At 51.3% G+C, this 26,293-nt stretch overlaps 1 protein-coding gene and 1 long non-coding RNA gene across 11 annotated transcripts in view; one reads left to right on the forward strand and one right to left on the reverse strand.

Annotated features, from left to right (window-relative positions):
- LOC128770408 (uncharacterized) overlaps positions 1 to 21,688 on the reverse strand; it is a 40,238-nt gene extending 18,550 nt beyond the window's left edge. For 5 of the 9 annotated variants that reach the window (XR_008416506.1, XR_008416510.1, XR_008416509.1 and 2 more), the window contains exons 1-6: positions 21,611 to 21,688; positions 20,843 to 21,032; positions 6,247 to 6,828; positions 4,661 to 5,612; positions 4,100 to 4,207; positions 859 to 1,004 (exon numbers count right to left, since the gene is read on the reverse strand). This is a non-coding gene — a long non-coding RNA (uncharacterized LOC128770408). Of the gene's footprint in view, positions 1 to 858; positions 1,005 to 4,099; positions 4,208 to 4,268; positions 4,330 to 4,660; positions 5,616 to 6,246; positions 6,829 to 20,842; positions 21,033 to 21,610 lie in introns of all 9 variants that reach the window. The other 4 variants (XR_008416513.1, XR_008416511.1, XR_008416507.1 and 1 more) reach the window with 4 other exon arrangements.
- Positions 29 to 5,726, forward strand: syt19 (synaptotagmin XIX). Of its 2 annotated transcripts, XM_053884817.1 has the most exons (11): positions 29 to 488; positions 597 to 850; positions 1,340 to 1,465; positions 1,899 to 2,109; positions 2,184 to 2,257; positions 3,144 to 3,263; positions 3,591 to 3,776; positions 4,103 to 4,252; positions 4,730 to 4,849; positions 4,926 to 5,037; positions 5,100 to 5,726. In XM_053884817.1, exons 4-11 carry the CDS (start codon positions 1,911 to 1,913, stop codon positions 5,405 to 5,407), a joined length of 1,269 nt encoding a protein of 422 aa, XP_053740792.1. In that variant the 5' UTR covers positions 29 to 488; positions 597 to 850; positions 1,340 to 1,465; positions 1,899 to 1,910; the 3' UTR covers positions 5,408 to 5,726. The 2 variants fall into 2 exon arrangements, with proteins under 2 accessions (XP_053740792.1, XP_053740793.1); XM_053884818.1 differs by lacking the exons at positions 29 to 488; positions 1,340 to 1,465 and having other exon boundaries at positions 586 to 850.
- Positions 21,689 to 26,293: the final 4,605 nt, after the last annotated feature.

Raw genomic sequence — 26,293 nt, forward strand, 5'->3', positions numbered from 1 at the left:
CTGTTGTTCTTACTTGTCCATGTCTCATGATGGGATTAACACACCGTCAATACATTATTATTGTTTGTTTTGCATGTGTTGTACGGGCGTCATCATGGTGTCGTGATGCCTCGTTTGTGATACTCACTACTGCGGTGGGACTCCTCGGCAACAGAGTCGGGCATGATGTGAGACAATTCTCTGACAGAGAGAAGACCACGGAGATGGTTGTTGTCTTCTGATCTGTCCAACGCAAACGTCGGCAGAGGCTCGTGGAGTCTGAACTGATGGAGACTGAGTGCAGGCGCAGCGTCTTCCCTCAAAAGGACGCGACCCAGTCTCCTGGGTGGGGACCATGGGGCGGACCCAGGCCTGATGCTTACAACTCGGTCGGAGGAAGTCAGAGACACGTCTCTGTGTCGTATTCAGCATCTTTAATAGCTGAGTGACTGAGTGGAAGCTCCCAGGAACCAGTCGGACTTGTGTGATGACGAGTCTTTAGCCTCCAGGTGACGACCGTTTGTGGTGCATTAATGCCGTTTTATTATTCATCACGAGGTGCGGCTCTGATGCTGCTGCCTAATTAAACACGTCGCTCCTCATCTGCCCGAGGTCAGGTGACGCTACACACCACTTCCTGCTGTACCAGACTGAGACTCAGTGAAGGCGTCTCTAGAGGAAGCCACTTCCTGCAGCGGCGAGAGGACGGAGCCTGCAGGCAGCTGAGGGAGCCACCTGAGCACCGGAGGAACAGGTTGGCCCAGAACCCTGAAGGTCATGTGTTCGCTGCGACAGTTCAGATGCTGCTGTGTTGAAGCTGCGCTCTGGATGTCGGGATGACACTGTTGAGGGAACGCTGCGGCTCTGACAGGTAAATACCTTTGTTTTCATGCGTCGGTCAGGATTGTTGCGGACGCATCGGCGCTTGCTGCTCCTGAGACGTGAGCCGGAAGACGGCAGGCGCCAGTCAGCCGGTACCGGTCCAGATACGAGCTCACGCGGCGCTGGCTTCTCTGGGTCACGTGCTTCAGAACAGACCAAAAAGAAAATCTCTCCATCAGTATTTCAAAGATAAAATCCATTGAGCAGGTTCCATATGAGAACATGATCCACTGGAATGAACTGATGGATAATACGATCATATGGCTTTAATTCAGCGTTATTGTTATACACTGTCCGTTTCTTGCTCCTCCGGCGGGTCACGAGAGAAAATGCGAGCTTCACTGAATGACAGATGATGTGGCGTGGAGACACATCTCAGACTCAGAGTGTTGTCTTGCTGGTTCCATCTTGTGTCTTTGTTTGAGCTTCACACTTCATTCTACCTGTGGTTTGTTTTCTCCTCTGCTCAAATTAAAAGGCGACACTGACGAGCTCCTGATGTCGGACCAAAGCTGTTCTGTTCACTTCAGACGCCGCCCTCGCATGTGTGTGGGATTGGTGTGTCAGTTCTTGTGAGGACCAATTCTTGACAATACACCACCTGGTGAGCACATTTGGCTTAGTTAGGACCCTTTGCTGGACCCCACAGGTTTAGGTCTCAATTTGAGTGTGAAGATGTCAACTGGGTTCCAGTCAGGTTCAGAGTCCTGGTTCAGGTGTATGTGGGATGGTTAGCTTTAGAGGGAGAGGGGGGGGTGGACGACCTTGCACTGATGTGAGCCGTAGGAAGGGTCAAGCAGAGGAGCGGAGTACAAGGTGTTTTGGAGTAGTGGTGAGTCTGGACCGGCTGCGGACGGGTTTGGACCTCAGCGTGGCAGGAGTAGTACGAGGGCACCGTGATGCCTGAAGGTCAGGAGACAAGCAAGTCAGGTCCAGTGGGGACGACCACTGAGCCGAGTCTAGTCTGCCCTGGTGCTGACCACTGCAGACGGCGCCTGCAGGTGGGACTGACTCCTTTCCTCCACCTCCCTGTGCAGAGCCCATGGAGAATGGTGATGCTGCTGTGTCCTGCCGTCTGTGTGATGCTGGCCTCGGCCGAGGGAGGAGTCCACATGCCCTTCTCCGACTCGGTCAAGTACTCCATCCTGGGCGTGTCCATCGCTCTGCTGCTGGTGGCCCTGGCCATCCTGGCCTGGCAGGCGCTCAGGTACTACAGGCAGAGCTGCGTGGCGCCACAGGAGGAGGCAGGTGAGCTGCTGCACCCGCACCGCAGCCTTGATCAGCCCAGCTGACGGAGGAGTGACGGCTGGCTTGGGTTGCAGTGGACGGTGACCTGCTGGACCAGGACCACAGCTCCACCAAAGACAGACGCCGCGCTGGATCCTCCTTCAACAAGGTCAGGACTGAAGCCAGGTGCGAGTCGGCACGTTGTGAGGCAGCCTTGTTAGCTGAACAAATATTTCACCTGTTTGTCAGAGTGAACAACATGTTGACAAATAGTGGAACAGATCCAGAACCCTCAGTAGAGCCAGAGTCACGGGAGGCCAGCAGCTCCTGTGGAGACCTTCTCTCCCTCCTCAGCTCAGAGGAAGCTCCTCATTCCTCACGTTCAGCGACAGCAACATTAAAGTTCAGATGCAGGAGGGAGTGGCTTCCTGTCAGACCTGTGGCTTTGGAAGTTTAACATGGAGTAGGGAAACATGGGTTGTTGATCAGTGAGTTTCCAGTTCAGAGGGAGCTGTTCTGCCACCATCCGTTTGACTTGACAGAGGCTCTCCTCTCTGATGTGGACGCTCCAAAATGCTTGTTTGAGGTTCTGATGCGACCTCGCGGTGCAAGTGAGGGACGACGGCGGAGCCTCAGAGGTTCTTGCAGGATTGGAGACCAGCTGGTCTGATGTTGAAGTCCCCCCTGGAGAGTCCACGTCAGTCCTTCCGACCACTGCGGGGCGACCCTCATCATCTGAGCGGAGGGACGCTTGCTAGCTGCACGCTGACTCAGCAGTTAAGTCGGAACCGCGAGCATGTTAATCTGATTATTACACGAGTGGCTTTTCAACATCAGGTGATGTTTGTTTTGGTTCAGATGTTCAGCTCACCCCACTGAGGCCAGACCTTCATGTTTGTTTAAGCAAAGCTCAGACTGGTTGCAAGTCAAATAAAGATCAACGTGCCAGGAACAGCTGGGAGAGCTGAGCAGTTGCCTGTGTTCTTCATCTACTGCTGCCCTGCAGACCACGATGATGATGATGATGATGATGACCCTGTGTGTGTCTGATCCAGGTGGATGAGGTCAGCAAAAAGGTCGCCAAGCTGGGTCGCCGTTTGTCTCAGGCTTCCTTCTGCTCGTCCGTTTCTGGCGCCACAGATCTGGACTGCATGGAGCTGACCAGCATCGCGAAGGTACTACTGCCGTGTCAGTCCTCGTCTCCAGTAGGATCCAAGCTGGCTGTGACTCCTGAGCTGAGGACCCTCCCATCCTCCAGACTCAAATCCAGGAGGAGCCCTGCACCACCTCATGTTCCTCCACTTCCAAACCTCTTCTGCTTCCACTGAGAAGTTCTTCCACCACGTTCACGTCTCCGTGCACGTTAACACTCCTGTGATCATTATTACTTCTGATGCGATCCAGATGATTAGGATTCTCGCCTCCAGTTCAGCATCCACTCCACAGGGTGGCGCTCTAGAGACCACCCGGTGTCAGCAGCTTCACTCTCCTCTTATGTGCAGGTTGATGGAACCCTGCACTTCAACGTCCACTACGACCCACTGCAGTGCTGCCTGAAGGTGTCTGTGCTGGAGCTGGAGGGTCTGCAGGAGGTGAACCAGAACCCGGGCCAGAAGATCTTCGTCAAGCTGAAGCTCTTGTGGGTCAGAGCTGGAGGAGCAGGACTGGAGCACTATGTGAATGAGGAGGTGAGTGTCCTGCTCACAGGAGTATTCCGTCATGACCTTCTGAGAGAGTTGAAGAGGAGAGTGCAGTGGGGTTGAGACAACCAGGACTTCAGTGGTCACTGCCGTGGTGTTTCGAGACGCAGGAGTCTCTGGAAGCGGCAGGGACTGGACAGCAGATCAGAAATGAGTCTGTCGGAGGGACGTGATGAGGTCTGAGGAGGACAGATGTTAGGGAGGGCAGATGGTTGGTGGAGAGGAGATGGAATTTTGGAGCAGGAGAAGAGGAAGACAACCAGTAAGGGTCATGATGGGAGGATGAAGACTGGTCATGGCTGTGTTCCTACCAGGGGGGCGGAGCCGCGCCGGTCCTGTGCTCTGTACTCCGGGAGTGGAGGACTCGGATCGTCACCAGCAGCTGCAGCTGCCTGTTCGGAGACCAGTTCAGCTGTTTCCTGCAGGACGAGAAGGAGCTGCATCATCTGACCCTCAGGATGGAGGTGGTCCAGCCCACACCTCAGTAGAGCCTTCACATCCCATCATGGTCCTGAAGTCAATCAGGCGCTTCCACAATAGCCTGGTGATGGTTTATCGACACCGGTCAGGACACATAATATTGGCATTTACATACGCTGCATTATGCTTTGTCTGAATATCACTTTCAAAAGTTTTGATTCTTTTCAAGGTGGAGAATATTTTGACGATTGAAAGGGTTTTTTTTCTGAACGTGTGTGTATCATAACAGTAAAAAGGGAACAAGAATGCACTAAATATAGTTTCAAAGGCCATTTGTGTCGGGGTTTCTGGATTTCTAAGGCCCACCTTCCACTTGTATCTCCCCGTAACCATGCGAGCGGTGAGCGCAGCGCTTCATTGCAACACATGACATAATGATGTTGAATATTTACCCTTGTGCAGAGGTGATTCTGCTGCGCTTCCTTCCCTCGGTCAAAACAAAGCTCTTTCTCTCATGGCAGGTGAAGGACATCAACGCGCTTTCCAGAAACGCCGTGCTGGGCCAGGTGAGGCTCCCTCTGGAGCAGCTCAGCCTCTCCAGCCATCTGGAGCTGCAGAAAGAGCTCCAGGTGCCTCAGAAGGTAAGCTCTCTCCACGCAGTGGTCAGTGGCCCGGCAACAGAGGTGACCCTGCCTTTGCCGTAATTCCTCTGGACAGGACCTTGTTGGAGAAGTGCTGCTGTCCCTGAAGTTCATGCCCACCTCCCAGAGGTTGGAGGTGGGGCTGCTGAAGGTCAGAACTTCCTCCACAGAAATCTGCTCGGAGGCTGGTGAGTGGTTCTTCGTCTGGAATTCCATCCAGTGCCAGCTGACCCGCCTTGCCCGTCCTCAGTGCTGTACGCCAGGATCACCGTGCAGTGCAACCAGCTCAAGCTGCGATACCAGAAGACCTCAGCCGTACAGCGCAGCGTGGTGACGGTCTTCAACGACGTCCGTGTCTTCTTCTTCCCAGAGTTTCCTGTTGAGCAGTGCAAAATTCTGGTGTCAGTCTATGAAATCCACGCCACCCGGAAATCAAACAAGCACTTAATTGGTCAAACCACGGTGGGCAAAGACCAGAGCCTGGAGGACGTCCACTGGAGACTCATGATGAGGTGCGTGCGTCAGCCGGTGGCCAGGTGGCACGGCCTGCTCATCTGAGCCGCGGGAAGAGACGGAGCAGGCCCGCCGGGCTCTGTGGGCCGCTGCTCGTCAAGGGGTGGCCTGCCTGGCCGCTGACTCGGCCCACACAGGACGCTCAGCAAGCCTCTTCCTCCAGTGACCACGGCTGAATCACCATCTTCCACTTCCATCTGACTCTAACAACAGAGCGCCGCCCTTTCTCCTGGCGCCCCCTGTCAGGTCCCTGCTGACAAACAAAGAACGCTGTATTCCTTCAGCGTTCACATCTTTTTTAACATTCACTTGTTTTTTTCATCCCACTTTTCCTTTTTTTGTGAACTTCAGCGATGCAGGTGAATGAGTATTTTTAATAAATTGTTTGTTAAGAAAATAAATAATGTGTTGCACTCCAAACACCGCAACTAGAAAAGGACATGTTGACTTCAAACAGTTTCATGAGAAGACAGTGAATCACTCTTTTGCGGTCATAATGTGCTCATGCGCACAAGTGTTTAATGACTAATGTTGTGTGACCGGGAGATTTGTTCTTTTACTATGTAAATATTTTAAGATCAATTTAGATTTTGAATGTTTGTCTTTCTCCACGTGTTTCTCTGCTCTGAGAAGCATTCAAAACAGGTCTTTTATCTACAACCTAATTGGAAGTATTCGACATTGTCAAAATATAATATTCAATTTTCATTAAATGGTGCGTGAAGAATGGCGGCAAAAAAACCCACGTCAAGGAAAACGCATCACATCTGACGTCGAGTGTCGCTCAGCGTTGTCACGTTTGTGACTTTAAGATACAGGAAGGAGGAGCATATTAAAAATAAAAATGAAAAATAACCGTCCAAACTGACAAACTAAATACAAACCTATGTGCAATATGTTCGCATTTAGCACAACTCGTCAGTCAATGTGGTCATTTTCTATCTTTGCTGTAAACCAGTCCTAAACGAACTGTATCGATGAGTATCACGCACGTTAGTTGTCTGGAGCGCTCGGATGCCGAGCATTGATGGCGCGGCTTCAGAACGGCAGATGGAGTCATTGTTCTGTTTTCCCGCCAACACGCCAGTTGCCCAGTCCAGCGGTGTTACTCAGCTCAGCCACTAGAGGTCACTGGCTGACAAGCGTGACCGTTTCTGACTCGGGTGGCGAAACGCCGCTCAAACGGCGGTGGAGGTCAATAGAGGTCCAAGTGCAACTATGCAGATGTGACACTGGGAGCAATGTTTCTGTGTCTGAAAATTGTTTGGCGTCATCAACCTGCCATCAGACCCCCAGCACAAGCCTGAGTCGTCATCGGGGTTCACTGTATATTCAGCACCCTGGTGCTCGTCCGGACCCCGAGCCTCTCTGCCGCGAGACCTTCATGCTCCATCATGTCGAGGTGGTGGTTCCTGGGCCACCACACGATATGCGGCCACCAGTGTGAGCGCCACCCAGCTGGGAATCTGGTTGAAATAAAAAACAAAAAACATAAGAAATCAATCAAATGCTGCATCATGCAATTATTCCAAGAACAAACATTTGAATTCACAATCCTGGAATAAGGTCTAGCATTTTAAAGTCATATTCATTTCAAGTGGTGATTATCATGATCAAAGAACTACGGGTGTAAAATGTATTATTATTATTATTATTATTATATATAGACATGACTAGGTTTATTTATGCGGACAATAAATAGAAAAATGTTCAGTTCTACAGCTTGGCTGTGACTTCATGAGGGACACAAGGAAACAGGCACTTCCTTCCAAAACCACGAGAGAATAGACTTGACCGTCTTGAGACTGAAGCTCCTGTTGCATCGGCTCTGTGTTTGGTTCAGCGACTTGTTTCACATTAAAGCAGAGAGAAATGGGGACATGCATCGACACCATGACAGATACATATTTTATTAACATTTTTCTTTTCTGTATGGAGCATAACTACAGACCGCTCTGCTGAAGTGTGAATATCTTTGCGTCTGTGGCACAGACAGATTCAGAAACGTATAAACTTGATTGTTAATTTAGCCCTTCATTGTCAGATACCTTAAAATAACTCAATCCATTTAACACAAAATCAGCCACGATTGATGAAAGAAAGAACTTTTTTTTTCAGCGTTTTGTTCCGACCTCACGAGGGCCACAGACCCCGTACTTTCCCCACCTGCTCTTCAGCGCCACCCTGCCGGATCACGTCGGCAGAGCTGTGGTGCTGAAGAGCAGATGAGAAGAAGGTTCAAGTCCAACGCAGTGTCTCCGAGGAAAGTGCTTCAAAACAGTCAACTCTCCATCAGTGATCCTGTTCGCTGGTCCAGTCTCCAAGCGCTGCTTCAAAACAGAGAGGGAGCGAACGAGCACCTTCCATCAGCCAGCAGCACACAACAAGGCAAGCATCTGTCTCGGCACAAACATGTCAGCGATGGCCACGACGCTCTCACTTAGCTGGGTATTTATGGCCCCCCCGGCAGCAGAAGCCCAGGCCGCTCCACCATCTTCCTCCCCGGGTCAGAAGATAGCAGTGAGATAAATATCGCAGGCAATAAAAGGCTTACATCATGAATAATGAATCAGCCATAATCGCAGCCCGTGATTTATGGATCCACGGCGGCAACACGCGCGTGTGAGCGGCGAGGACTCGTACTCAGACTCGGTGGGAAATTGAGACAGATGGTGATGCAGTGGTTAGAACGGGCCAAAACCGAGGAGTCACCGTGCCGAGGTGTGTACCTGCACGTGCTCGCCGGCCCCGCACAGCTCCTGTTAGCATTCGGCTAACGGCACTTCTCTTGCAAAGAAAAATGGAGAAACTCAGACTGCAAATGTAATGTTTTCACTTAAGAAGGAACTCGAGGGGCTTGTTAGCAACGTTAGCATCAGCACCAGCTTTGAAAGAATTCTTTCCCATCACCGAACCAGGTTTTTTTTTTAGATCAGGGTGATAAGAAGAAGGTGAGTTGAGAATGACACCTGACTGCGGGAGATTACAGGTGCATTACAGATGTGAGAAGATTGAACACAAAACAGTGGAGGGGAAGGAGCAGGAAGAAGCGCACGCTAATAACAGTGTGTGTTTATCGGGAGTCGAGCAGTTATTTCTGACTCACTAGAGAATCAGGTGCGAACATGTTTTCATGAACAGTGCCAGGGAGCAACACTGAACTCTCTCCACAGTGAGCCGTGGGACGGCTGAGCGACCAGGCCGGCTCCTGCCCGGCAGCAGATCAGGAGTGGGACGGGGTCAGAGTCCTCGTGCGAGGGTCTGTGGAGGCGCTGCCTGGCTACTGTAACCACTGAGCGGCACACAGGTGCGGCTGCCTGGCTGTGGCAGCCTCTTCCTCCTCGTCTCTTCCACCCTCTGCTCGCGCCTCTCTCCCCCCCGCTGTGTTATTCCTCGCAGACATGACTGCTGGCTTCTATAACTTATTTAGAGACGAGTGCTGGAGCCACGAGGTAAATGAAGGAGAAGCCGAGCCCTGCACAGAGAACATGGCCAGCAGGGTGTGTGTGTGTGTGTGTCGTTTCAGTTTGTTAAGCTTCTATCAAACCAAAAAAAAAACGAACAGAAAAGAACAGAAAGCTGTTCACGTGGACAAAGGTCTCAAGTTTGTTTTTTATTTCCTGGATGTCGGAGGGAACCTTTGATTCCATCTCTGATCCCCACAGTTGAATTCCCCTCATCATCTCAAACCTTAGAAGAAGCAGTTTGTCGACGTTCAACATGGAATACAAATAGAAATCATTAAGATGTAAGACAGCACAACATAGACAGAAGATCAAAGACTTAAGACTGAATAACGCCACAAAAAGCAACAACAAAGAAATGGCAAATTCTAAAATTGTGTTCATAAAAAAGAATCTTAGAAAGAGGTCTCCCCCTGTTGTTTCACTCTTGAGGTTGATTTGGCCCTAAACTGGGGCCGAACTGGGGCCCACCACAGGACATGCTGGATTTCAATCCTTTCCAGTTCAACACTGAACTCCAGTCGCGCTGGAGGCAGTGATCGCCTCCATCCCGCCCCTCTCCATAGTAAATATTGGCAAGATAATGTGGCCTTCAGCTAATGAAAGGAATCAACAGCAGAGGACTCTTCCAGCACCCCTGACTCCTGACCCCGACCGTCAATCCAACACACGAGGCTCAGTAACACCGCACACACACCTCACCACCTGCGACCAACATTACTGTTGTTGTTCTCATGCAGGGAGGGAGAGGGGAAGAGGGATGGCGCTTGAGCACCAGCAGGGATGTGTATCTGTGGGCGTCCCACAGAGCCGCCCCCCCCAGGGGTTCTTTACCACTCAGTTACTGGTTGGGGGTGAATCAGCAGTGAGGTTCTGAGGAGGGGACTGGTTTGGACCTCCAGTCCGAGAGGTCATCTGTGTTCTGCTCACGCAGAAGGGAAAAGGCCGTGACCTTCAAGGTCCTGTCGAAGTCCGGGTGACTGTTGAACATGGCCCGGGTCTGACACCACACACTCATCAGCGATGCTCAAAGAACCAACCGAAGCTCCAGCGTCTCGCTGGACGCACGCACGCACCTGAACCAACACTGTGGACCAGACTGGGACGCGGTAAGAATCACCCAGTTATTTTGGAAGTCTTCTTCCTCAAATTGCAGCTCAACCTCATGGTGTGTTCCGTCAAAGAAGGATAAACACACACACACACACACACACACACACACACACACACACACACACACACACACACACACACACACACACACACACACACACACACACACACACACACACACACACACCTGTCTTCCTTCCCAGTAACCTGCCACCCTGCTCCCGACCCCCCCCCCCCCGACGTTTTGTTCAGTGAGCGCAGGTGCAGGTGCAGGAAGCGACTTTAATTTTGCGTTTGGAATGGATCAAACCGAAGACAGTGGGGGACAGAGACAGAGTGAGAGAGAGGGAGAGAGGATGGGGCGCACTTTACAAATCAGACGGCTATAATTGGATCGACCCACCTGGACTCATGGTTTCCCTCTCAACTGATCCCCGCCCCAAACACGATGACTGTTTCTGTCGCGTCAGAGCCATGACACATGACTGTGGCCAAATAACAGCTTTTTATCATGGAGCCCGAGTGCCAGGTCCTCACAGGTCTCTCTGGCTGTAGGCTCACACCACACCTGAGCAGAGAGGCCCAACTGCAGCCCTGTATCTACTGTGGAAGCCAGGCAACGACAGTATCGCACCCTGGAGCAGCAAGGCTGGACAAGTCCGTCCCCTGAGGTGCTGCCCAGCACCACCTGAGCGACATCTACAGCCCGTCTAACATGACGGTCGCATCTGCCGCTAGCCATAGCTGCGTGCCTAGCATCGTGCTACACTCTCCCACAGATGCCGGACCAGCGCCGCTAGCTTGTCCGTCATCCTGCTGTCATTGTCGCCCCGGGGACGACTCCCCCGTCTCTCTCAGCTAGGCCTCTTCACCAGCATGGAGTTGCCATGTATCCGTGATCTGGAGTGCGATCAGCGTCGATGTTGAGTCAGGAGGGTCGATGAGAGAAGTATGAGAAACCAAACAAGATATTTCAGGAGCGATTATATAAACTTTGCATAAAAGCAATTCAGAATAAATCAATAAACGGAATGCCTGTGGTTCGATCCGTCCGGACCTCTGGGAGACCGGACTGGCTCCGGTGAGCAGCTGCAGAACCAGGACCCGCGTTGGTGCGTCTTCTCAGCTCCGGTCGTACAGTGTGTGTCCCGAGCTGTGACCCTCTCACCTGCCGCCCCGGGGACACTTAATGAAACATTTGTCATTCAGCAGGTCAATTGGCTCTTATTAAGTCCAAAGTCTCCGCCTCCCTTCGGTCCAGCTTAGCCGATGCTAGGCTTCATCCTTAATTAGAGCGCAGGCAGTCGGAGGAGGTGAAATCCTGACTTGCACTGCAGCTATTGATCCTGCTGCTGGTCTCTGGCTCGCAATAATCTGCCTCTGAATATTTCAGGCCCACTTCAGAGGCTGAGCAAAACTGTGCTCACTCAGGAGCATCATGTTTGACTCACACCGTAAAAAACCACAACATCATGACCTGTTTATTCTACAGGGCTTTTTTTGAACAACCCAAACTGTTATTTTAAAAGTGTTTCGATTCCTGCAGGACCCATGGAGCAGCACCTGCTGGGGGAGGAGGAGCCTTGATGTCGCCCAGTTTATTTACATAATTGAATTGAATATATTGATGCTGTATTCATGTTTTTACAGCAAAACAATGTTTTTGCTCAGAGTTTTCACAAGTGAAGAACAGTGATGCAAACCAGTGATTTTCTGAGATATTTCGGAAAACTCTACCAGATTCCAGGGTGTTCCTTTTGTAAATCTAGCAGCTTTAAACAGTTGAATGTACAGTTTGGCCAGTAAAGCTGTTCACATGCCCAGGTATTCTGGAACCCACATCTGAAAAACCACCAAAAACATATCTTTTTTACAGCTCACGAACCTTCTTCGGAGCGACCATCACGTCAGCAACACAGACTCGATTCAGTTGGACTCCACACAGCCGCACAGTTTGGGATCTGCACAGCAGGGGGCCTCTGCTGTGGGCTTGCTGCCCCCACGACCCCACAAACCCCAGCAAGGTGTGTTCGGAGCTGATGCATCGCCTGACAAGCTGAGTCACAGGGGGTAAATAATTCACTGCAGTTTAGCATCCAAACAAAGGAACGTATTCATCAAAACAAGAGCGGCGCAGAAGAGAAACGGCGTCTGGGAGCAAGTGTCTCAGAAGCTGCATCACTCAGGAGCTGGCACGCTAACCTTCGCTAAAGACGCGTGGTTAAAACATTTGTTGAGAATGACCGGAGAGGAAAATCAAAGGCAGAACATCAGTCAAGACACCGTCCTGGAGTTGAAGATCTGAGGAGACCAGCTTGTTTGAGCCGCACATCAAATGACTGAGAGACTGGAATGCTGATGAGGCAGAGAAGCCCAAACGCAGCACGGATGAGCTTGCACCAGTGGCACCGACCGAAGTCGCTTCCTTCGAACTTGAGTCAGGGGTCACCTTCCAAGCAGTGTTCACTTTGGAATCAAAACTCTGTGTGTTTACTTGTTGCAGTCAAACAGCTGAAAGTGATGACATTGTCCAAGTGAAGTACGGGACATTCTGCCGGGATACTGAATCACCGTATGGATCCTTTGTAGGACTCCCTACTTCTCACACTCACGAGACTTTGCCCTCTGTGTCTCAGCCGTCTGCACTTGGTCCCTCAGTTGTGATACGGTGGTTCCAGACTTGTACCTCACTGTCCTAGCTGAATGGTTGTTTTCGAAACACACACACGTTCCAGCGCTCACACCTCGCCATCAGGCGCTTCTCAGGAACAGGCAACACAACAGCTGGGCTCTCAGCTCAGGCTTCAGACCCCTCAGTCAAAGGAAGAGAGCAGTCAACATCCATGAGGTCAGTGACGGACGGGCCGGTCAGTTGGGGCAAAAGCGATCACACCATGGAGGAGTGAGTGTCATCCAGGCCTGTCGTGGGTTCGAGCCACAGCAGGTGGATGGGACCTGAGCACACTGGCCCAGGGACCAGCTCAGCGCCTCACCTCCATCCTCCCCCCCGTCCCACCAGTGGCGGGTTGATCTGCGAGCTGATAGACCTGCATGGGTCTGGCGTTCTGAAGCAGGGCAGCCTGGAAGAATGTGACTGCGGCGTCTTTGAAGAGTCTAATGAACGTCCACGTTTGAACAGGAGGCGCAGGAATCGGCGGCTGCTGGATCTTCAGAGGGAAACTCTTCAAAGCTGCAGGCTGTTGTCCTCCCAAACCCTCTGCGCCGCTTCTTTTGTGTGTGTCCAGAATGAATCACAAACCCGAACAGCGAAGGACTGACCCGGCCCACACGCTCGACACCACTTCTCAGAAGAAACACACACACTAAACACATTTCTTCTGCTACTGTTGCGTTGGTTTCCCAGGGTGTGCAATCTGAGCCTCCATGTTGTGTTCCGTGTGACTGGCACTGAAGTGAGTCACAGCACCACATGATGGAGTCTCATTGTTGAGGAACGTCCTTGCTCGCCGGAGAGACGCAGCAGCAGAGCCACAAAGACCGCGCCGCTCATACGTCTGTGTTAGACCCGAGGCAGCCATGACAAGGCCAGTCCAGACTCCACGTGTCTGCCGGAGTGTCACGTGCCGCTAATGAGGATGGATGAGCCTGTTTTTGAGCTTTTAAGTGATTCTGCGTGCCAAAGATCATGAAGCTGTTCGGAGCCCAGATGAATATGTGCGCCACCAAGAACCCTGCACAGGTGGGCGCGTGTCTGTGATCAGGTGGGCTTGTTTATCCGACTTTGTGGGGACTAAAGCTTGGAAACACACTTCAGGTTCAGAGTCCTGCTTCAGGTGAGCCATGTGTTTAGTGATGGCCCGGAGAGGTCCTCACAAGGATAGAGCCAAACACAAGCTCGTGTCTAAGATGAGGTGTGTGTGTGTGTGTGTGTGTGTGTGTGTGTGTGTGTGTGTGTGTGTGTGTGTGTGTGTGTGTGTGTGTGTGTGTGTGTGTGTGTGTGTGTGTGTGTGTGTGTGTGTGTGTGTGTGTGTGTGTGTGTGTGTGTGTGTGTGTGTGTGTGCGCGCGCGAGTGCGTTGACACCAGTGAAGCGCGACTCGGTGCTGCGGCTGGTGTGGTTAACAGCACCAGGGTCATGATTCCCTGGTTCCACTTATCTCCATCACGGGGCCGAGCGGTTCTCGTCACTCCCTCCAAGTAAATCTATCCATCCTTCTCTCCACTCAAAAGTCCATTACAGCCTCCTGCTGGCAGCTTGCTCTGTTTGTTATCTTTCCCACTCACATTATCGCCGCTCTCCTCCAGACTCTCCTCCCTCTCTTCATTATTTTGGTGAAATCAGATCTCATCTTCTTCATCTCTCTCCTCTGCTCATTGCCTCTGCATCCCTGCTGACTCTGGCTGTCCTGCCACTTTCACACACCTATTTTTGTCTGCACCACACAAGTCCACGTCGCCGCGCTGCATTATTCCAATATTCCAAACGAGACAGAAGCCTCCGTTTCTTCTCCCACCTCCTGATCCCACCGCCTGCATGCTGCATCCACTTTATCACTGCGGGGAGAGAAGTGGAGGAAAAAAGGAGGAAATGCAAATGTGGGGCTGAAAAATGATTGTTCGCTGCGATTGAACACGCAGAGCAAAGTTCCTCATAATAATCCCTCACTGTTGAGGATGTAATTAAAAATGATTTGTGCGCAGGACTGCAGCTCCGGAGAGGAAGTTCACCACTGCAAGTCACAAGACATGACGGTCCACACGTGTCACCACACAGCCGACACACAACAAACTTGTCTCACGTCCAGAACAAACAGCCAGGTTTGCCCTCACAAGAGTTGCACAAGTGTCAGAGGTGATGACGTGGAATGAAACACACATCCTAGGAACCATGAATGAGCCACACACTCCCTCGTGTCTGCGGTCAGATTGAAATGATGAGCGTTAGCGATAGCGACAAAGACGAGACTAAAATCAGATACACACACGTGCACTGCTATCCTTGTGGGGACCTCTCATGGCCATCACCCTTTCCCCAAGGCTCACCTGAACCAGGTTTCCGAACCAGACTGAGACCCGGTTAGAATCACCCCCCAGTTTATTTTGGAGTTTTCATCCTCAATTTGAGGCTTAACCTTGTGGGATCCAGCCGAAAATGTCCTCACAAGTATAGTAATACAAGGTGTACTCCCCTCCATGACTACATGGAGGGCAGTCCGGAGGGAAAATAACAGCCAATTTAGCCGCGTCGTGTGGGAACTTGGCATTTTGAAATTTGCCTGGTTATTTTTCTGAGGCTGGAAAAGTTTCTCTCCACTAAAGTGGCTTGTTACTGTTAGCTTAACCAGTGGACGAAGCAAAAGGCCAAAAGCGGTGATCCTGGGAGCAGCGGGTGGGGGAGGGGTCTGGAGGGGAGGAGGAGCAGAGGACTCCTCGCAGTGGTGCAGCAGGTAATGAGCAGAGGCAGGTGGAGGAGAAGGGTGATCAGAGTCAGATCACAACGTGTGTTCCTCAAACCTGACGGGGAAATCTGTCAAACTCAAGGTGTTGAATCCGCGGACAGGCGCGTTTGAGGGAGCGTGTTCCAACACGTGTGTGTCAGCTTAAATATTCACAGACCCTTCCTCCTCCTGAAAGCTTTTTGTGGAGAGAAATAGAAGTGCGTTTCTCTTTTCAAACATTCCGTTTGAATGGAAGGAAAAGATTCAATTTCACCTCGCTCTGCTCTCATGAAGGACAAACTCCTTTCATTGGTGTGGAGACACACAAGCACACACGCCTCCACACACAACCACCACCACCACCACCACCCCCTCACACACACATCCACGTATGTCTCTCCATCCTTGTGAGGACCTCTCTTGGCCATCACCCTTTCCCCAGCCTCTCCCCCCAAACACAAGGCTCACCTGAACCAGGACTCGGAACCAAACGGAACAGAGTTTTAAAGATGTTAGTTGGCAGTCTTCATCCTCAAATTGAGGCTTAACCACATGGGGACCCCAAGGAAGGATAAACAGACACACTCACAGCAGCCAGCATGTGTTGCCACTCTGCAGTCTGGTGTGTGTCAGGACACCGACGTCATGATCCAGGAGACAGAGAAGATGTTCCCTCCAGGAGTCCAGAATTTGAGGGTATAGTGATGACATCAGTTTATCATGGCCAAAAGACCGTCCATATGGGAGGGGTTCCAGTTGAGAGAAGAGGAGCAGATTCAAGTGTCGAGTGTGTCCATGGCAGCCGTGGACGCATGCTGCGGCACAAGATTGGAGGAGGACCATGAAGAGCACACCACTGCAGAGAGAACGGCTACAGCAGAGACGAGTGTGTGTGTGTGTGTGTGAGCAGGTGATCCTTAACTGTGGTGTTGTTAAGCACTGATTATGGGTCTCCTCTGAGGCAGTCTTCTACACTGTTTTGAGCTGAACAAGTGAGGCTGTGACGCTGGGCCACACAACAACACACTACCACAATGCCAAACACGCAGTACACATGCCAGGCCTGTGAGTGGCGCCGCCGTGCTCTCAGCAAAACCCAAGCGTGGCACGACAGCGGCGCTGGCCTCAGACACCATGCAGCGAGGGAAAACGCTCATGTGGACGAGCAGTTGGTCCAACAGAACTGGTGACCGACTGCAACCTGGTGTGGACAGGACCTAAAAGAGGTCACAGGGTCACGGCTGCCGAGCTGAACATCCTCGGAGGATGACTCGTCTAGATCAGCAGCTTTGAATTACATTGCGTTGTTGCTCGGACAACAATGATGTCTGTCTGACCTCGTCATGTTTTCCTTACGGTCTCATAATTACTATTATTTCAGTGACGGCACCAGAGCAGAGGTGACTGTGTGTCGGCACAGAGAAAGTGAAGAGAAGCAAAACAGGAGCGGAGGAGTGGGTAGATGTGTTCTTTTGTCAATCTGTGTCTTCTATTCAGCCTCGCTGGCCTTGTGCTTCTCTGATGGAAGCTCAAGGTTGAGCCTTGAGCTGCAATGAAAAGATCCATCAGCAGGCAGAGACACACTCTTCACTGAGACTCACACAGACACACACACACACACACACACACTTTACAGAGACTCACACACATCTGTGTTTTGCTATTTTTGTAAGGACCTCTCATGGCCATCACCCTTTCCCCAGCCTCTCCCCCCAAAGCTAACCATCTAAAACACATGGCTCACCTGAACCAGGACTCTGAGACATGTTTGACCTCCTCATCCTGAAATTGACCTTTGGACTCGTGATGACCAGCAAATGTAATGTAATGCAATGTAAAAGCAAAATGTCCTCACAGCTTTTCAAGATGTACACACAGATGCTCACACCTCAAGCTGCAGCACACACACACACGCACACACACACACACGCACACGCACACACGCACACACGCACACACGTCCTTGGGAAGCCGGAGCTACTCGTATAGAAACGGCGGCTCCTTTGTTCGGCCCAAACATTTCTCCACAAACAGTCTAACAGAGATCGACTCCTTCAGTTTCTATTGAGTCTCAGTGCAGCTCTCACAGAGCTGCATGCGCTTCTCCCATGTGTCTCTGGTCAGGCGACCGCACGGCTCACGTCAGTGAGAGAGGAGCGTGGCTTGTCGTCAGAATCATAATTATTATTGAGCAACACACCACATGTAGGCGTGCGTCATGTCACTCATACACACAGACATTTACATGTCCTGATCCAGAAGGTGCACAGGCGTGGCAGGATGCTACGCTTGGTGCTTATCGCTGTTGCCACGGCGACACAAGACCCCAAACACAGAGGAACATTTCCCATGTAAAACTGGACAGCCACTCGTCTTTGAGGCTCCGCCCATCCGCCATCATTCAAAAAGCCAGATGATCACAAAGCAGTGAACTTCCCAAAAGTGAAAACTCAGACATCTCTTTCAGCTGCACCCCAGTTGCCGTGTGAGTTTGGGATGCCACAGCAGGTTAGTGCCGTTTCTAACTCACTGCCATGACTCAACTCTGACACCACACAGGAAATGTTGGCAGCATTCAGGAAATACAGACATTAAAGACAAAAGTCGCATGTTTTTGACCACAACCCCGCATGTGGGCTGCACTGGTGTCCTCTGACCCAGTCACCAGATCACACTTGTTTGTCAGCAGTGAGTCTTTGGACAGAAGTTGGTCAGCCTGCTTTCTACTTCTCCTTTCTTCTTCGACTACTTCTTCTCAGTCTCACTCACTCCCTCACTCAAGCCTCCCATCATGAGGGCATGAATGAGACTGTGATGTTTTCTCTTGCTCATTTGTGACAGTAAATCTGAAAACTTTCTCAAGTCACAGAGGTGAGTGAGACTCCAGGTGTCCTGCCGAGTCATCACTTTATTGCAGCCAACAGAAACACCAACAGGTCCGTCTGGGTCGGTGCTGTACACCACGATACATGTGTGGTCGCTGCTTCACAGGAGGAAGCAGCTACGAAGACAAATGTGTTTCATTTTCCATGTTATTGATCAGCGGAGCTAATAACAGCAGAGTTAGCTCCGGAGCACATCTGTGAAACAGGAGTGAAGGAGGCCTGTAGAAGGGTCTGAGGATGAGTGTTCCACAGCACCGGCCGTGACGTCAGAAAATGACCACGGCTAGATCACAACGAGAGAACGTGAGACGTCAGGCGCTCACTTCCATCCTTCCACCACCACCATCATCATGTCATCGTCGTGATCACTGCAGTATCTTCATCATCATGCCCATCACCATCGATGACACTGTAGTGATGATGTTCATCACTACAGTGTCATTGTCTCCATCACTTCATCATCAGTATCATCACGCTCACCACCATCAGTACAGTATCTTCATCTTCATCATCATCTTCATCATAACTGTGGGACTATTAAACCTGATCTAATCTAACCATCATCAGAGCAGTGCAGCGAGCCCATTGGTTGAAGCACAAGGTGAAAGAGTCCCAGGAGCGCCCTCTTGACGTGATAGCCTGGCCTCAGTCTAAACTTGAACAAAGCTTTTCGGGTGCATTGCCACTGGATGATTGGAGATGTACTGACGATGACTCGATTGTAACTTCACCACCCGAGGAGCACACAAACAGGAGCAGCTGTTCGCAGCACTGTTTTGTGATGACCCCAGTGTCACATGGCCACGCTGGAGCACGGTCCACAGAACGCTGCCCAAACCCAACACACTGTGTCGCTGGGATTCCTCCACACAGTACTCGGGCTCCTGGTGGACTGAGATGCTGAGGTGTGGTGAGTGTTAACATGGACCACAGCAGCTGGCAAGACTTGAAGACAGGTGATGGAGAAGGCCTCGCTCAGCATGGCTAACTACTTCACTGGCTTTGATTCCGTCTGCCAATCAAATGTTTGTTCTAGTTTAGGACCACGAACTGAGGACACCAGGTCATCCATGGTGGCATTTGATCCTCCCAAACAGCAATGGAGGCATTTTCAGGGAGAACATGACTCAGACCAGTGGGTCATCCTGCCTGGTGGTCTCACTACATGACCTGACTGACCAATCAGCTCAGTGACATTAGAACTGATGACTCAGCACAAGACTTCCAGGCAACGCACGCACGCACGCACACGCATGTCGATTGCAACTCACTCACAACTGCACTTCATCATCAATGTTTCCAGCTTCATGTCGCAACACTCACATTGAAGACACTCCATAACTGAAGAATAAAGTAAAACCCAACGGGGCCCTGTAGAACAGCTTGAGAGAGTGTCATGAAAACAGACAAAGAACCAGCTGCAACAACGGCACTGCTGCTGCAGGCTGCCACTCACAGAACAGCAACTTGTGTCAGCAACAGTGTAAGACAACACGTGACGACGCTAATTGTGAGTTTTCCAGCGGCGCACTGATGCCCATGAGCAAGCGTTTAACCCACTAATGCTCCATCAGCACCCACGTCTACGGCAGCCTTTGGTTGACAAGTCCTCACATGCCTGGCTGCTCCAGCTCCCTGCAGGCTGCCGCTCTGGCTGCCGTTTAGGCTCAAAAACCTGAAATTTGGATTTTGCTGCATTTGATTTTTCTTGTGTGCGTGCATTGCCATCTGTCTGTTTGACATGGAGCAACAATGTGCTTCACCGTCTCAGCGATCTCCACGTTCAAGCCCGTCAGTGTTCTGCTCTGCGGCGCGCACAGACACACACACACACTTCCACTTGAAGGGAAAATAAAAGGCACCGGAATGGGCCCTTGCCTCCCTGCCTCTCTCCATATGCTTTGTCTGCCCTCATTAAAAGTGACGGATTCACATGACACACACACACACGCACGCACACATCAAATCACTTCGTACACAACTGTCATATTAGTAAAATATTAATGGTGAGAAGGCTTTCTGATACGTGCATGTGTGCATGAGAGTGTGTGTGAGAGTGTGCGTGAGAGTGTGTGTGTGTTTGAATTAAGAGAAGGAAAACGAGAAAAAGATTTGAAATCTCTGTGACCATCGAACATGAAGGGAACCTGAAGTAATTGGGTCGACAAAGGTAGGGAGACATTGAAGAAAAAAGTGAAGCCACTGTGTGTGTGTGTGTGTGTGTGTGTGTGTGTGTGTGTGTGTGTGTGTGTGTGTGTGTGTGTGTGTGTGTGTGTGTGAGAGGGGGAGAGATAGAGAGACAGAGAGACAGAGGGAGAGAGGGAGAGAGAATTGGTGAAAGAAAAACAGGAGCATTTTACAGTTAATTGAGGCGTTCTCCAGCAGTTCTCACGTCAGCGTGGTTCTGTTATCGTCACGGTGGTCGCCACAGCAGAAAAACAGAAGTCAGCAAACAATTATCGAGCTCCTCCCGTTGATAGCCATCGTAACAGGCTTCATCACGACAGACACGTCTTCAGTTTTACAGCGCGTTTGAGGACCAATTCATTCTAATGTCAGTGGAATGCCACATCGCACAGAGGCAGCGGCCGACTCATGTGCCGCACGGGGACAACACTCACCGATCTGATGCCTTCAGATGCTGCTCACTTGCACTGGGTCGGAGCCTCTGACCTGCCTCAGTTCCTCGCCTCGTCGGTGGTTGTTCGTCAGAGACGGTGGTCCATGTTGCCATGACAGTTGCTGAAGACCTGCACGTCCACCACGAATCTCCAGGTCCACTGTGATTCTCCCATATGAGTGACACTTTTCCTGGGCATAAAACAACCCTGAGCAAAAGGTAGCGGAGATGAAGCCACTTTTATGAAGTATAACCGAGAATAATAATTGATATTTCAAGTGTGTGTAACAGCGGTGAGCCGTGCTGGCAGACAGAGATTCCTGTCATGACAGGATCAGAATTGATTACACTTTGTCTGTAATCCCAGCTTTCTTTTCCCATGCTTCATGCCCTCTCACAGAAGCAGGTTTGCTTCACAGACGACACACCATTCAGACTTGGTCATAGCTGCAGCTCCGTCATCGCTGAACACACAACACAACTTCACATACGCTTCTGCGCACTGTTGTCTTTTCACGTCATATCTGGAGTAGTGTCTTGGCAAATTAGCGCTCTCCATTCATCTTCTTATCAGAAAATTCTCGTTGACAAAACTGTATCTAATAAGAAAGACAAACGAGGCCGCCACACGGCTGACACAACGGTGGCCGGAAGCTTTACGACGTCGACAATTAACGAAAGTACTGACGCAACCGCACAACTTCAGACGAATGTCCATCACTTCTCCGATACACGAATGTGCTGTGTATCGTTTGCGCATGATACCAACCTGTGGTCGCACGGTGAACGATGACGCTAATGGCTCAGAGCATCGCTGAGGCTCGCGCCGCAACCACGACACAGCGACACCACGCTTTATGGCAGGCCGTAAAGCGAACGCTCATGGCGGGCAGGTGTTTGCCCCGCCCCCCGCTGACCGTAACACGCATTGAATGAAAAGACAACGTTCCTTGTCTAACAATAAAGTCATCATTTCAAATCAAACACACGCGTTCCACATGAACTCTGGGCCGGATATTTGGAATATACTTGACAGTATTCTGATTTAATACTTTTTTTTTCTTTTGACGTATTAAGTTGTTAAAAACATACTGAATAGTCACGTACACAGTACTAGTACAAGCACTAGGTATACACTAGTGTATTTAGTTTAGACTGTCAGCACACTGCAGTTTTTCTGTACATGAAATATAGTATGTCGAAAATAGCATCCTGTTAACTGTGTATACTGAGTTTTAGTACAAAGTAAATATGTCGTTTTTGCTGAGGGAATCTTTTATTTTCTGTAAATTAAACTCACTCACAGTTTTCATCATGTGAGCTCGGTTGAATTCATGTGGTCAGACACAGACGCACCAGACAAATGCAGCTCTCCTCGTGAGGGCACTCTGATTTCCTCCCCCTCCCACAAAGAAACGACAGGATGACTCTGCATTGTCCACAGGTGTGTGAGTGTGTGTTGGTTTAGCTGTGTTCTGTGACCCCCGATCAGGGTCTCCCCGTCTCCTCTCGCGGCGAGCAGCTGGGATCCAGCAACACTGAGGTCAGCACACGGAACTGATCAAACCGAGCATCAAGACCTCAGCGTTTCTGTTAGAAAGGTTAGAAAAACTCACTGCAGAAACTGAAAACACACCAGAACCACTCTGCTCCTGAGCGTGTGTGGAAGAAGAAAGTTGGCAGGAATCACAGGGAGGAAGACGGAGGGAGGCAGCTGTGAGATACCTTGAAGCAACAGATCAGTTAAAGAAGACAAAGCGTTATTGCTGCTCGGCTACACGGGGAAACTGAAGGGGATGTCTTTTCACACACTCAAGTACACACTGGGGGCAGAGAGCCCGGCTCGGTGGGCACCAAGGTCTTCCTTCTCTGTAAATTAAAACCATTAATAACCAACTGGGAGAGCAGGAAGACAGAGGGTGGGATGGATGGAAGAGGAGGGAAGCGGAAGAAGGAAATATTGGTGTGTGAGCGGGGGGTGGGGAGAGAGGAAGCGGGGCAGAGACAGACCAACAAAGATCCATCCAACTGTCCCCGCTTCAGTGGCTTGTTCCTGGGGTCACATGTGAGAAGCCCAGGACCCGGCCAGCGACTCAGTGGGTCTGGTTCTGTCCAGCTTCTGAGGCTCCTCCAGCAGATCTCCAGACACGAGACGGTCTCTGCTGAGGTTGGTCTGTTGCCAAGGTGTCAGTCCACCTGACCCTGTTGAGGCTCGGCGTCACGTCAGCACAGCACACACGCGGGTGACTCTTGGTTGGACCATGTGACCGGGGACATATTCTGACCATCGCTGGCTGAATTTGTTTCCCTCTTAACTGGACAAAATGTTGGAAGAGTCACTGCGCTGCCTCGTAACTTGGAGCTGTTGGAAAGACATTAATATGGATGACGACGATCAGCCTTTTAAATGAGGAGGATTCAGAATCCTGCCCGTGTGTGTGGGTGAACTTGTACAGCCATACCTGTGGGGACCAATTCTGAGAAACACACCTCCTAATGGGGAGCTTTTGCTATTTGGGGCTATTTGTGGGGACCCTTTAACCCCACAAGGTTAAGCCTCAATTTTCGGATGAAAACTTCAAAATAACAGGGGACGTCATGATTGAATTCTAGTTTGCTTCCGAGTCCTGGTCCAGTGTGTTTAGGGGGAGAGGCTGGGGAAAGGGTGATACAGGTGTGTCTGCGTGAGTGTGTGACCTGGCGCTTCAAGGGTTAACCGCCCCGGCCAGAGGGTCACGTGACGACAGGCAGAGCGATAAAAACAAATGTGGCTGTCAGAGCAGCCCAAGTCGTCGCCGGCGTTCCACCGTCGCCGTCTTCATTTATGTTCATTCCACTCTGCCACATAGCCGAGCGCTTTCATGAGCCCGCGGCCTTGAGTCAGTTCACTGAGTTTTCCTATCACACTGGCTGCAGTGCGAGGAGAGACAGATGCAGTGGCTGTCTGTCTGCACGGCCATGTGTGGCTCAAGGACAGGCCATGAAAGGAGAGTGAGACGGCGCCAGGAACACAGAAACACTTGATGTCATTACGGCGCGCAGTGGTGATTCAGGAGCGAGTCAAAGATTGTTGTTGGAGTCCCAGCCCAGGCCCTCCCCCGCAGACTTGGCCCCCGTCTGTGCAGCCTTCTCTCCTTACTGTGTCCTGAAGCTGCATCTGAGGTGGGCTCCACCAAAGACTGGCTCACACAGACCTTCCCCTGCAGCCACGTCCGGATGAACCAGAGGGAAACTGAGTCACTGTGAGTGACAGACGTTTCCTTCTGCTGAAGACTGCAGCAACTCATGGAGGTTCAGGCTGTCTCTGGCGTCTCCGACTCCCTCGGAGCGTCAGTCAGACAGCCGTTCCGTGGAGGAGGACAGGAGCGTGGAGCACGAGAGAGGGCGGCCTCAGAGTGGCTCCAGAAGCAGGTGCAGCTCTGGAGCTCAGCAGGTCTGCTGGCTTCCAGCCTCTGTTCTGAGCGACAGATGTTCCTGCACCACAGGAGCCGCTTCTTAGCAACAAGTTTGAAGGTTGTCTGGACTCACTGTTGTCCAGCTTTTGTGCTCATGTCCAGAGTCTAACAGGGGGCATCAGGTCAGAGGGGCACAGTTTCAGCAGCTTGGCTCACAAGTCTGAGCGATGATCAGCCGCACGGACACCAACAAGCACAGGTTCACAGCCTCATACTCGGCAATTGTCCACTTATTATCATTCATCCTCACTTTGCCATTCAGTCATTTGTTTACACGAACATACCAGCAGAATGTATAGAACAGAAACGAGAATGAACGAGTGATGGGGGCAGCCAGGGGCTCAGCAGGTCACTAGAGGGCGCTATGCCAGCCAAGGCAGCCCCGTGGCCCCCGACCCTGGTCACGTCTCTGTCAGCAGACTGAAAACAGCTGGTCATCTGAGCTCCCCCTTTAGATGTTCCTCCACAGCCCTCAGAAGATGGGGCCAGGTCGAGGTCCACGCTCACCCACCGTTGGTCCTCCTCGTATTGACCGAAGATATTGAAGGTAAATGTCAGGAGCACGTCAGCGACTGTTTCATCCACTCTCCCCAGTCTGTTTGTTCAGCGCTCGGGCGGCGATGCCCCTGAGACTCTCCACATGTGCATCTGCTTTCCTTCACTCCAGCAGGACCAGCCACACACCCAGCTGGGGGCGGTGCCTGCTGCACTGGTGACTGAGGCAGAAGAAAACCATTCCATCAGACAGCAGCCACCTGAGAAGCTCGGCACCATCTCTACTGTGAATCTGTCCATAGACAGGAGTCGCACCGGCGACTTGGCCATGGAGGCACCAGGGAGTCAGGGTGGTGCTGGAGAGCGGTCCGTGAGGCTAGAACAACATGGCCGCCACCCGTCGCTGAGCGGCGCTCCGGCAGAGAGTCGGAGTTGGCGGGGTCGTGACCTCTGCCTCGCTGCCCTCCATCAGGACTCGGGTGGGAGCGAGTCTTCCTGCCGCTCTCACAGACGCACAGCGCTGTTTGAGCTAATTGATTTGCTTCATTAAACATTTCCTCCTTCCATTAGATGAGTCACGGTTTGAGGGATGAAGTCAAATCTGCGGAGAATTTTCCAACTAATTGGGAATCAGTGACCTGCTGTGGCCCAGCTGATAAATGCCACATGAAGGAAATTAATGTGAGTTGACAGCAACCAGCCTTTGATCATTCAGACCGTGATCGGTGTCACACTCACACACCAGAGGCACACACACAGGCTTGTCTCTCTATCCTTGTGGGGAGCCATCGCCCTTTCCCCAGCCTAAACACATGGCTCACCTGAACCAGACTGGAACGCGGTTACTCTGAAGTTTGAACCCTCAAATTGAGGATTAACCTTGTGGGGTCCAGCCAAATGTCCCCACAAAGTCATACGGTCCTCACAAGGCCAGTTAGAATCACCCAGTTATTGGGAAGTCTTCCTCCTCAAAATTGAGGCTTAACCTTGCGGGGACCATTTTGCCGGTCCCCAGTACACACACACTCACACAAGGGTGATGATCTCAACACATCTCAAGAGTCTCCACTCTTCCCACTCCAGTTTCTCCGGGTGAGCCGTGGACTCGCTGGTCCGTAGTGAACCTGCTGACACAGCGACTCGGGGAACAGGGCTCACGTCTCACACCAGTTAGCTCACCGTCTGCATCTGTGTAAACAAACATGAAAACAAAGTGTGGTGGTGTGTGTGTGGTGGCCCTGGATTGTTGATTCACGCCAGCAGCCGTGTTGGCCTCATTGATGAAGAAGAACAGGTCTTTAGCTGCACGGAACGTTTCCTCTCGCACCTCTTCTGTGTTCCCGCCCCCTGCAGCTCTCCCTCTCCCCTCATCGGCTCCCTTCCCTCCTCTGCATCCCTCTCCATCAGCCTTTTCATCTCTGTCCTTTTGCCTGACACTGTGATCATAGCAGATGTGCACAAATGCGTGTTCTGATTTGACACGCTGAACTTGTTTGAAGCCA

The sequence above is a fragment of the Synchiropus splendidus genome, chromosome 14 (assembly GCF_027744825.2).
Source record: "Synchiropus splendidus isolate RoL2022-P1 chromosome 14, RoL_Sspl_1.0, whole genome shotgun sequence".
Lineage (NCBI taxonomy): Eukaryota > Metazoa > Chordata > Actinopteri > Syngnathiformes > Callionymidae > Synchiropus > Synchiropus splendidus.